This window comes from Phaenicophaeus curvirostris, chromosome 1, assembly GCF_032191515.1.
Source record: "Phaenicophaeus curvirostris isolate KB17595 chromosome 1, BPBGC_Pcur_1.0, whole genome shotgun sequence".
In the NCBI taxonomy this organism is placed as follows: Eukaryota; Metazoa; Chordata; class Aves; order Cuculiformes; family Cuculidae; genus Phaenicophaeus; species Phaenicophaeus curvirostris.
This window is the reverse complement of record NC_091392.1, coordinates 67952531-67965776: the sequence shown is the minus strand read 5'-3', so window position 1 is coordinate 67965776 and position 13246 is coordinate 67952531. Positions and strand designations below refer to the sequence as shown.

Here is a 13246-nt window from a genome sequence, read left to right as displayed (position 1 = left end):
CCATTTGCCCCTCTGGGAAATATAAATTACTCAACTAAAACCCAAGATGTTCAAACCCAGAAAGCTATTGCTTTTCATTTTGCTGATTTAAAAATGGAGGAAAGGCACAAAAATGTTCATGTAATTAGCACAGAAAGTCACAAACAGTCTAATGGAAAAACACTCCTTTTTGCAGCTCAAAAAGGAGTCCTTCCCCTATTTTCATAGAGACAGGAAAGAGAGTGATGAATATCATGAGAAGTGAGCTGACAATCTCTGTGCATTTCCCAGTGCCAGATGCTCATGTCAACAAATGAGACACCCACTGAAGCTCCTGCCAATGGAGTAGTGTTTTCCTGATGTTCTGAACACAGATCTGCTCTGCAGTAAAGCTGCAAATCCCATGGTACCTCCCCTGCCCGATCACACCATTACTTTAAATCTCTGCTAAGTGGATAATGACTTCACTATCTTTAGTTATTCACTGTAAAAACCAGAAATCTATAAGTGGGATCCAAACTATTCAAAAGATTAAACTGCATTTAAACTGTGATTACATGCCATGAAACATCATTCTGTCATGTGGACTGTCACACATAAGGCTCACATTAGAGAATGATATTTCACAGCATGTAATCACAATGATACACTACACCATAGAGCTAAACTACAAAGTAAATCTCATATGCTGCATAGTATCGAATGTGAACTACCTCTGCTCTGTTCTTCACTGAACAGTGTTACCAGTCTAAGTACTCAGATATTCATGTTATCTCTGAGTACAGGTACCCATCTGGACAGAGAGGAAAGGAAGTTCATTTGCAAGGCTAAGAAGATACGTCTCAAAAGAAATACCTTAAGAGACAAAATGCACAAGGAGCAGATGCATTTGCAGCATAAATGTACTCTTTGAGTAGCAGTGAAGGTCCTACTGAACTTGAGTTAACAGTTCTCCAAGCAAGGACTCAAATAAGCCAGAAATAATTAAATGCTGTATAAAACATGTCATAGCATCTAAATGTCCTTTTTTCCCATTCCTTATCAAGCTACCTGAGCATTTTTTCCCTTTCTGCCCACTGATGCTCCCTTAGTTTTGTGGCCTTTAAGGTTTTGCACATTATATTAGAGTCATTTTCATGAGTAGCCAAAGATTCACACCCTGTTGGATGCATACAGCTTGTATCCAACTAGTTATAATCTCGTCAACAAGACAGAAGTGAATTTTAATATTGCAAAGTAATACAATATTTTAATATTTTGTATGTTTTAGTAGTTTAGCTCTTAAAGGTTTAATTCAGAACCACCTAACCACATTTGGTTTAATCATCTAACCTGTGTACTAAGCATAAAAATGTCATTGGGTTTTACACACAAATTGGCAGGTAGCAGACATCAAACCAGCAAGATGCAAGGCCCACTCTCAGTTTGAGAGATGAAGAGCAGAAACCAAAGATGAGATGCTTACATACCTGGACTTTTGTTTCCTGAGCAGATCCAGCCTGCTGGCAGTAGACTTCAAAGAAATCAGCCACTCCTTCTTCCACCCAAAGCAGAGTCACAGAGGTTTGAGTCTTGTTGACAGCAAACAGTGATTTTGGAGGGGCTGGTTCTGGTTAAGAGAAAATCTCCTTTTATTAATCTTATCTGCAATTTTTGAGATAACTGAGAAGAGGAAGCCTCAAACATAAATGAAAGCAATATCTGATGCCCTTCTATCTTCCATCTCCTTCAGATAAAACCTGCCAATGTAAAGCCCTGCCTCTCATAACAATAAACTACCACTACGAAATGGGAAGATGATGAAAAGTCATTTTTTCTTGCCTATTTAAACTGTTCTCTGTTTGGAAAACTGGATAATTATTTCACTTCCCTTTTCAGCAGAACACTTGTTTGAGGACAATCAGCATATTCTATTAATAGAACAATGTTAGAAACTCTTTTGGGAGAAGATAGCTGTCCACCTGTTAGCAACGCATTTGGCCTGAGAAAGTTTTTCTTCACAAGGGCCATCCCAGAAGATAATAAAGAAGCAGCTTCCTGCAAGCAAAGGCCATCTAGGAGCACTTAATTTTAGCAGAGAAACATTCAGTCTATTTCCAGTTCAGAAGAAAATACTGTAGTGCCTTTTTTTTTTTTCTCCCCTCTTTTTTTTTTTTCCCCAGGCTATCTTTTAAGGGCCATTGGATCTGTGCTTGATTCAGCTAGCTGCACAAATTTTCTCTCCTCCTGAAGGCAGAGGTGCAGATCTCACGGGTCTTCAATTCATTGCTTCGCTTTTTGTTGCTGTTGTGCTGCATGAACCAACAATGGGCAAACAAGGGTCGGAGGAGGAGAAGACATCCCTGGGATTAGAAGGATCTCCTGGAAGTGATGGCATCACAGACAGGGGCTGCAGCCAGTGCCCCCATCCCTGCATGGAGTGGCCTCAGCTACATCCTCCAGGGCCACCTCTCCACCTGCAGGAGCTCACATTGACCTCGAGTGGAGGCCACTCATCATTGCAAACCCACGTGAACCAACCTGGAGTGTGGGAAGCACAGGAGAACAGGAGGACAAAGCTTGTGGAACAAAGGGAGAAACAAACACCCTAGGCACAGAGTTATACCTTTTTTTCCCCCCAAGATTATTTAAAGACCAAGGCTCGATCCCGATTTTCATCCTTGTGACTTCACACAAGGGGTACTGACAATCTGTAGCTTTCAATGCCTCAAGCACCCTGGCTTTCTTTGGCTTGCCTTCACAGAGTACAAAGTTTGGGTTGAACACTGCCCAGCTGTTCTCCAGCTTTCAGATTTCCTAATCTACGGATGCTTTACGAAAGTTGTCACTGTCAAATAATGACCCGATTCCAGGATCCTAACACACTGCATAGAATGGGCTACATATAACAACATTTTTTCTTATTTTTTTCCCCTTTGCAAATAATTTGCTATTCTCATTCTACGAGATGCTATCACAGGAGCATGGACATGATGTGTAAGATCCACCACACAAAACTTGGCAAACAGGACTTGAGCAAGCGATTATAGACATTTTGGAGACTTATCTGATCCTCAGACAATCAGATCAGTGTTCTAGGGCTGGAGACTGCCAAGATTATATTGGCACTGGGGAGAGAGTTGGGTAGGGACTGAGGCACGCTCACATAGCTTCTTCTGTGTCATGGGGATTGCAATGTACATGCTGTCCCAGCACTACATAGGAAAGCATCCCTCTCCCTTAATTACACCCATAGATCTCCTTTTGGATTCAGAAACACATTCCATCCCTCACTCCAGGTAAAAAATGGCCTCAATTAAAATATGAGTTTTGCATTTGGGCATCATCCCAAGCAAATCCTCCTTTTGCTTCTAGCAAATGGCTTGATTTTTCTGCAAGTGGAAAGCTGCCAGGATGAAGCAAACATCACGGAGGGAAGAACATTTGGCAGGAACGCATAAGTGACTGCCAAGTGCTGAGTCGTCTATCACTTAGAGCCAGTTCCCACTACTGCTAATTACAACTCCCATTGCTCCCTCAAACACAGAGAGAAGGAAAACCTCTAGTAAAATATCCTTACTATTGTCTATTCAAAGAACAAACAGCACAAAGAAAAAAAAATCAACCTCAAACCCAAGCCAACAAAAACACTACACCCAGAAGACTAGAAGTGATTTATTGAAATGGAATTCATTTCACCTACTCTTTGTTGTCCGTAAAATGAAAGAGTAGAATACCTATACCAGTACAATAATATTCTGCTTGTCCTTAAGCAAAGAACAAGGAGACATAACCAGGCTGCAGGGTGTACAACATGAATAATAACGGCACTTGTGGACCTGTCTGAAAAATAAAGCTAGCTGATATTTTGAAATACCATCCTAAAATATTGGCGCAATGGCAGCAGAGGGATATACTCACCCTCACACATCCACCCACTCAGTTCTGGGACCAAACACACACACATACAGGTAACTGTGCATAGACACAAGGCATGGGGAAAACAGTTGACAGGACTTGCATAGGGAAGGGAAAATCGATGGTATTTGTCTGTATCTTTCAAATACTCCTATTGGAAAAAGACAAGGAAAAACTTCAGATTCTTGTGGCTGTACTGCTTGCTCCAGCACTTTTTAAGAGATTAGACTAAGAGCTATTGAGAAAGACAAGTGGACAGATGATTGCATACAGAACTCTATTCAGTGAGGAATTATGGAGTCCTTTAAATTTACTTCTGTCACTGTCATTCACAAAAGGTTTATTATATGCATAGAGAATATAATCCAGTTTGAAATTACTAACTCTTCTTCACCCACCTTCACGAGGAGAGTTAATGCCTGTAAAAGCAGTTAGGCACACTTCAAAACTTCATGGCTTACGCTACCTAGGTTTCAACAGTTATATGTGCATGCAGAAGTGACAAAATCTCTTAAGGTACAATTGTATTGTGCACAACCTTCCTCACAGGTAAAGGAACATCTTAAGCAGAAAGTTATATTATATAAGTCTTGACTTAAGGATTAAGCATTCAAGTTTGTTTGTTTTGGTTTTTTTCTTTTTTCTTTTTTTTTTCTTGGAGTGGATTACACATACTTCCCTTAAAATGATGCTGGGTTCTACAGCCAGGAATCTGATTGCTTTCATAAAGGGTACTGACGCTGATTCATACATAAGAGTACATTTTTGGTGTTGAAAGACTATGGAGATGTCCAGGGAGAGAGGATGGGACATAGGAAACCAGATCAAGTGACAGAGTGCAGACTCAGAAACACGCTTGATAGAAACAAGGAAGGTTCTGCTTTGTATTGAAAGGTTCATCTGTGAAGCCTGAGTTGCCATTCCCAAAAACCAGCTTGTGCTTAAGACCTTAGGGAAGCAACTGTGAAGCAGAATTGTTCTCCCAGTGGGGCATTAAGCATTTTCCACTCTCCTACTTACAGTCAAATTCTGCCACTCTTGCTCCTCTTGGGTAATACTATTTTAGGAGAGCAGCTTCCCATACAGGAATGAGACAATCTTCTCACCAAGACCAGATGAAAATTACAGCTTTGCAAAAGAAACATAGTCACAGGTACACGACTCTGAAACAAGGAAGATGCTGAATCTGCTGACAGAACTACTTTTACAGTCAAATGAGAGAAGGAGTGAGTTTATAATTTACAAGCAAACATTTCTTACCCAGTTTCACAAGTTGGGGCAGAGAAGTATTGCTGCCTCGTTCAGTACAAGCAGTCACTGAAAGGTTGTAAATATCCCCTGGAGGCAAGCTCAACACTGCAGTCATCACATTGCGTGTTACCTGCAATAATTATGGACACCAGCTGTTGAATATGACATGAACCATACATCCTTCTTGTAAAATTAATCTGGTCACTTAATATACTACAAAGAAAACTTCTGTGCATCACAGCAGATGTCTTCTGTGTACTCTAGATTTGTTACGTGAAGCAGTTCCCACTAACACCAACTGTGGAAAACCATAACACTCAGCAGAATATCACAATGCAAGAAGGAGACAATCTTAGGCTGTGTTTTCCATATGACCAGTGAAAATGTAAGGAAGAAAGAAAGTATCCTTCACACTAATGAGAGTACCCTTGCATACAGATTTTTGAAGTTGTGAAAAATGCTAAACAAGCCATGGATTTGAATTCACTGCAATTTTAGAGGATTTAAATCAGGTCAGATATCTCTAAGAAGAGTACACAAGACACATATAGACAAGCCTTTATATATCTTAAGAACCAGCAAATTAAACACAGCTGGGCAAGTCTAACACCCACCTGGAGACCTGTTGACTTGGCAATAGATCTCAGCACCCGATTTCACTCATCTGCAAGTTCGAAACCAGATATGATCCAAATCTGAGCTGAGCTTAAAGAGACTGTGAATAATTTCTGCCTATTAATTTAGAATTAATTAAGCTCCCCATTTCTCCAAGGTCATGAGGAAGGATGCAAAATGCAGATAATGCAACAGGCTGTTTTCAAAGCACTTGTAGACTACCTACAAAGGGCACATTCAGGAATCTCATGCTAGTTTTAACAGCCACTCAATTTTACGGCTGAAGCTTTCAGTTCCAAGAGTGACAGACAGTTCTGAAGAAAGACTAACAGGACTATGCACATTACTTTCATCACTTCTGTAAAAACTGAGCAACTCCTACAGAGTCTTGGGAAGTACACAAATAGCAGGGTAAAAAGTTATCATTGTCTGAAAGTGTTGCACGTTTATTTTAATAATCCTGCAAGGAAAACAACCATAATAACAATCTTAATAAATCAGATAAAGAGCTTACAATATTTTCTTTTTAAAGGAAACAACTTCTTAGAGTGACTAACAAGTCTTAGGAGAAAAGGTACACCCTAATGCCTAAAAGTACGTACCCATGTTTACAAATATAAGTTAGCTATGAATAGGATGTTGCAGGAATTTCTTAAAGAATACTTTCTAGATTCCCTTGTCCTGAAAATAATATAAAACCAAACATTTCTAAACACATACCTAAAATTTGAAATTTCATTTCCTGATGACCCTATTGTAGACACACTCTATTTTTAATCTTTGTTTAATCTAAAACTTCATAGTCGATGTTTAGTTTAGATTTATTTAATCAATTATTTTCATCTTAAATGCAGTTAAATGGCAAATAAAACCGTTTTTTTTTTCTGGAAGAATAATAATGTCCCAGAAAACAGGGGTTTTGGAAGGAAGAGAGAAAAGGGATATCACAGCACAGTTTTTTAGAATCCAATTTTAAAAATATTTTATTTGTAGGAAAAGAAATAAAATGTGGAGTTTCCTTCCTTGTTTGAAACGAGGATCCAAATATTGGAAGTTCCTGCTGTTCAGAATTGCCATTGAACAGCTCTATTAATAATGTAATTAGATTCATGCTGCGACAGGCTCCAGATGGGTGCATTCCTGCAACCACTAGGAATCCAATGAAAACCAGGGTGATCCATTTAAGTCCAAATAAAAACTGCTGATGAATTTGTGCTTATGCTGAAAATCCACTTCCAATACAGCGTTTGCTAAGTCTTCATCTGTAGAAGGGAAACCTTTCCCTTGAAAAAGACCAGACACTTTTTCCTCATCAACAATTAAAAGATCAATAGAGGTGTAGTAGAGTTACAGGCCACAGGATGTAGGAAGGTACACTGCCATATATATTCCTGCACTGCACTGCTTCAGCGCTATTTCAAACACTTCTCATTGTATGTCCAGGGGCTGCTCCTTTTCTTCACGATAAACATGCATCTCAGTATCCTGCAGCAGCACGACTTCAGTCCTTAACTGGAAACCCCAGATTTCTTTTTCTAAGTGGTTCTTAAATAAGCTCAGTGTGTTCAAGAGAATGTGCCTAGAGCATCTCTTAACATCTGTCAAGTTTTCTAAGAAGTACGTCTGTTCTGTGTGAAATCTTCATCCCATCAGTTAGTGGAACTTGTATTCAAACAGAAAATGAAATCACATGATTTATAAGGATATCCATTTGATAAAGTCAGAATGGGAAGTCACAGAATCACAAGGTTGGAAAAGACCTCCAGGATCATCAAGTTCAACCATCCCTATCAATCACTAAACCATGCCTCTGAGCACCTCATCCACCCATCTTTTAAACACCTCCAGGGAAGGTGACTCACCACCTCCCTGGGCAGCCTGTTCCAGTGTCCAATGACCCTTTCCATGAAAAATTTTTTCCTGATGTCCAGCCTGAACCTCCCTTGGTAGAGCTTGAGGCTATTCCCCTTTGTCCTGTCCCCTGTCACTTGGGAGAAGAGGGCAGCTCCCTCCTCTCCACAACCTCCCTTCAGGTAGTTGTAGAGAGCAATAAGGTCTCCCCTCAGCCTCCTCTTCTCAAGGCCAAATCATCCCAGCTCCCTCAGCTGCTCCTCATAAGGCCTGTTCTCCAGCCCCTTCACCAGCTTCATTGCTCTTCTCTGGACTCGCTCCAGAGCCTCAACATCCTTCTTGTGGTGAGGGGCCCAGAACTGAACACAGGATTCAAGGAACAGTCTCACCAGTGCCAAGTAGAGGGAGAATAACCTCCCTGGACCTGCTGGTCACACCGTTTCTGATAGAAGCCGAGATGCCATTGGCCTTCTTGGCCGCTTGGGCACACTGCTGGCTCATGTTCAGTCAGCTGTCAATCAACACCCCCTGTGACAGTACCTGCCCTGAATCACTTAAAAGAACTCAGCCAGTAGTGCAGTGTGGTTATGAATAAATATGAATTGAAAAGACCTTATTTGTTCACTAAAAAATCTTTTTGTTTTACTGTTACTGTGTTTTACTGTCTGTAGCTCAGAATTTTATCAGCTATGATTTTATATTTAAATTCATACTGAAATTATCAACACTTACACTGGATCACCATAGAAGCATTTTGTCCACTGGCCATTTTGAAAGCTTGAATCTTTGGAAACATGTGCTAACACTATGAAATAACTTTAACTGATCAGGATGCAACCAGTCTTAATCAACTTGCTTAAACTTCATAATAGAAAAAGCTATCAACTCAGCACAAAAAATACAGAAAAATTAGTGATAACTTCCCCACTCATACTTACACTCTTCTTGATTTTTTTCTTTCCTTCTGCAATGACCATCCAATGCAGCATCCTGGAATGAGAAAGGTCAGTACCATCTCCTCCATAGGTCCATGTGACATACAGAAAGTGATTGTTATATTCTATGAAGGTAATCTCAGGTGCCACTGGTGCTGTAGGAAGAAGGCAAGTGTATTAAAGACAGTCTAACACAGTTGATTACCAAATTCAGCAATAAACTTCTGCCAAGGAATACTGTTGAGAAGAGAGTATCACAAAGATAGTAGAAAAATATTAGTAAAAGCATCAGTCCTGGAGTTCTAGCTGAAAGAAATGAAAGCCAACATTTAATCTGGAGATATTTGGAACAATTTGGTCAAAAACAAAACAAAACAAAACATGAATCTACATTTTTTGAGTCAACATTTACAAAAAGAATTCAAAGTCAAGTAAAAAAACCTCAGATATTGCTTTACTGTGGAATAGCACTGAAAAGAAATGACAAACAGTGAGAAATGAAGAAATGAATAATTTCGATAGCTTTTCCACAGGAAAAAATATCCTCTCTTCACTGAACTTGCATCATCCTAGAAGGGAAAGCCCCAAACCTATGGTTTGCCAGAGAACATCTTTTTGCATGAGAAGTTATGACGACCTTTGTTCCCAGGGTGGAATTTCCACCATCACAGAAGGCATTCGTCATCTGAAAGCCATCTAAGCACCAAGTGTCTAGTCTACTAGCATATGGTAGCTACATTATTAAGTATTAGGTGAAGCAGCTGTTGCCCCTCTTCTTTCTCCACACCCCCAGGTCCTGCTCAGCACTTTCCCCTGCACTGCACAGTTCAGGCTGCCCCACCACAGGCCTATCCATCTGACCGGTGGCTTGTCTTGCGTTGGAGCTGCCAGCAAGCCCTTGGCTTCGTGTGCAGCCCAAGAAAACAGACAGCAACCTCAAGAGCTACTCGCCTCCTACTGAAATAGGTATTTAAGATGAGAATTATCTCCTGGAGTTGCTCTTCTACTAACTGCAGAGAGAGTATAGCTGGTCAGCTCACCTTGATTGTCTAATTTGGAGATGCAGGTTCCCAATTAGGATTTAAGTTAAAACTGAGTGAAGACTCAAAAGGGAAAGACAGTAATTGAAAAAGATCATCACTCCTTCTAAAAGTGACATCAGTAAGATAAAATGGTATACAAAAGTATATGGTTGGCACATTCTTTAGGAGTATTGTAGGGAAAATGATATGGAGTGATTGATCTTCCTTAGCACAAGCCTTTTTGAGTCCAGTGTGTTTGTGCAAAGGCAGCTCAGATGTGGCAGCCTGGTGAGAGAGTCCTTCCCACCACCAGACCCCTGGATGGCAGCACAGCTGTAGGTGCCAGCAGCCGAGATGAAATGTAAGACAGACTCAGAGCTTGGATCTGTTTGAAAGGGCCACAAGATGTCACTGCTGCTTTCACAAAGGCATCGATGACTTTTGCATCAAGACATTCGTTAGAGAACAGATTTACTGAAGTAATTGCTGAGAAAGGCAGCAAATACAATCCATGGACAATTTAGAGCCATATAGAAACGTTTAGTAAGACTATTCTCTCAAATTAATCTTGAAATGTCCTTTTATGCTGCTGAGAGGAAGCAATTCTATTTAGTGTAAAATGTTTAAAGCAACACTGCTTCTAATTTCTAGAGTTCCATCTCTACACAACTATTGTGTATTCCTTACAATTAAAGGTCATGAGTGGCATGAATCTTTTGCACTAGTAATAATTTCCTCCTATACCTAAATATTGATGATGTGACTTCAATCGTAATGTTCACACAGTTTGTTTGCTTTAGGTATCTGTCAACAAACATCCACAATACATGAAAAGACACTAAGGTCCTAGCATGATCAACTCCCCTAGCCCCACATTCCACTGGAAGCTGAATGGCACAGAGAGTCTGTAGGAAGTTATGTTGTGTTACTGATCCGGCCCGAAAGTGAGAGCTGAAAGCATCCACAGGACCAGCAGACAGCAGCTTTACAAGTACAAGTATGGTTTTACTCACTAATTCCAACAGTCTGTCTTTCTTTACTCTTCATGATGCTTCAAACCCCAAAGCATTGTCATTGTAAATGATAATGTAGGTGGTCTAAAGTTCCCTTGCTTATGATTGCTTTAAATCCAGCTGTTTGCAGCAGGTGGCATTAAAAACTCATTAATCACCACAGCAACACTGGCAGAGAGCCACAATCTCCCTATGTTAAAACAACGGCATGCAACTGTTGCTGCAGGAGCCTGAGATAACAAATGCTGTTGCTACTAAGTCTCTGAGATCCTCCAAATCTCCCCCATTCTCCTGAGGACATCTGACCAATTGCTGTGGGAGAGAGCTATATATCATCTGATCTCTTGTAATATCCTTTTTATTCCAGGTACTGTAAAGCCCCTGCCTCGCTACAGACTCCACATGAGCAGTAGGATCCTGTGTTAGGGAAACAAGCTTTCTGCAAGGTTTGGTCCCAAACTCCCAGGTGATCCTTCTACTTGTTTTTTAAAAAATCAAGCTTATGTTTCAGATGCACAAGTTAGCTTTCCAGTTATACACAGAAGAACTGGCAGATGGTGTACTGTCAAGAAGACTACAAAACATTTATTACAGTACTTTAATATTTAGGGCTTTTTGGTGGGTTGTGTTTTTTTTGTTTAATTCCTGGCAACTTGTACAGGGAAGGTAGCATTGCTCAAAGAGACCAGGTGCTCCATAAAACCAGCAGTTCCCTCTCTGGAGATAAAGAGGCTGAGGATGATGAAGAACTCTGCAGTTACTTCTGCTAACTTTAAAAGAGCGTAAAGGCAGCACCTACTTGGGACAAGCATTTCCACCCTGCAGATGAGAAAAACTGGCATGCTGCATTCTCACAGGTTAGTGTAACAGCTGTCTGCAGACAAAGCTGAAGGATTTTGAGTAATAAGGCAATCAGAGGATATGAGTGTATTTAATACTCACATTCAACGGTGCCCCATTGATAAGCACTTGTGATTTACTCAAATCAGATTATTTTGTTAGGACTCTTCCCTTAAAATGCTGTAATCTGGCTCACTGCTATTCAACACTTTCATCAATAGTCTAAAAGTAAAAGCACCACTGATGAACCATGCAAGTAAAATGGCAACTGGCCAGGGAGTAGAGGATTTGGACAGGGCTGTGATTTGAATTATTTGCCTCTACACTGGACGTGTTCAAACAAAATGTATTTTAAAGTGGTAGGTGCAAAGTTGAGTCTTTAGGAAAAAGATATGCAGACAACACTTCCCAGATGACAAATTGGAAAGCAGCTACCCTAGGAAAGAATCAGGAGCCACAGAAGAGAAGAAAATCAACACAGAGCTCCAGTATGATGCCACAGCAAATGCAGTCATCTAGATGCATAAACAGGAGAGGATTGAATAGGAAGTTGATTTTGTCTCTGTAGGAGAATTTAGCAGACTGGTATTACACTTTCAGTTTTCACATACTGGGGTAAAGACAGTAAAAATTAGAAGGCAGAGATGGAGAAAAGTAACATGCATTACTGTCAGAGCACCTGATGAGTTCAATGGAAGCAATTTATCAACAGAAAAGAGTGAAAATATATTCTGTAAAAAGAGGGAAAAAAGCTTTGTGTCTCTTTAATCAATAAAAGTGTAACAAAAATTATGGACTGGATATTAAAACTAGAAAAATTCAGATCAGAAGCAAAGGATAAACCTTTGATAAGAAGAGTAATCCAGCATTGGTATAACTTTCCAGTTGGCTATTTTCTTGATATTTTCACTTGAGACTAGATGACGTTTTTGAAGAGAGGTTTTTCCAATCATAAACTGATGACAGTATGTAAGAGATTCATCCATTTCTGAGTTTTGTCTGCACCTGCTAGTTAAGGGATTCATCCATTTTTCATCTAATAGCAATAACAGTCTTTACTTTATCCACACAGATCCTGATGATGCCTTACATTTTAGAACAAGCTTAATCTCCCTAATTTCTGCTGCAGGTTTCTGGAGACACAATATTGAATGGTGAGGGCCCAACTAGAACATTTCAACATTAAAATGTTGAACCTGGTACCCAAATGAGATGGAAAACACATTTTTCCCCTCACATAGCAACCAACCATCTGGAAAATTGCTTCCTTATAGTGCTGCAGAAAAGTTGATTGATGCCAAAGGACAATGAATATCCCTGGAGACCCTTTATGGGGCCCCGGCAAGTGCCATGAGTTTCTGATACACTGGAGATGGAGAAGCAACAGAATTTGTTGGCAGTGTAGCTTGGGATCAGATATTTCAGGTTGAGAGGGTTTCTGCTGACTTCAGTGGAGCAAGGACTTAACCCACTAATAATTCTTCTGTTGTGCCTCTGTTGATCACAGGCACTATATTAATCATAATTGTATTCAGCACTCTTCTCAGATACATCCTTTTAGCCCCTCACCAAAAACAGAATCTGGAACTAGGCTAGTATCTGTTTTTGAGGGAGCAGCTGGGACTTTGTAGGCTGTTTTTTTCCTCGTAATTTCATTTCTACATCTATAAGAGTGAGTCATACTTTATTTCTGCTCACGGTGCACTGAATTATTTACTGCTTTCAATTACTTTCTGCAAGGTGAACTAAACAGTGGTGCATAAAAGCAAAATGATTCAATAGGGAACTCTGACTTCACCAGCCTGGATGCTAGGATGGCAAGGCACTAACAGGACCTCTTGTG

The 13246-nt window shown here is 40.1% G+C and overlaps 1 protein-coding gene across 7 annotated transcripts in view; it reads right to left on the bottom strand.

Moving 5' to 3' along the window:
• The window catches only part of PTPRO (protein tyrosine phosphatase receptor type O), a 350703-nt gene that overhangs the window by 26712 nt on the left and 310745 nt on the right, over window positions 1-13246 (bottom strand). For all 7 annotated transcript variants that reach the window (XM_069861801.1, XM_069861818.1, XM_069861787.1 and 4 more), the window contains 3 exons: window positions 8532-8683; window positions 5137-5257; window positions 1449-1588 (listed from right to left, as the gene is read on the bottom strand). In XM_069861801.1, the coding sequence (XP_069717902.1) occupies window positions 1449-1588; window positions 5137-5257; window positions 8532-8683 (413 nt within the window). The remainder of the gene's footprint in view (window positions 1-1448; window positions 1589-5136; window positions 5258-8531; window positions 8684-13246) is intronic.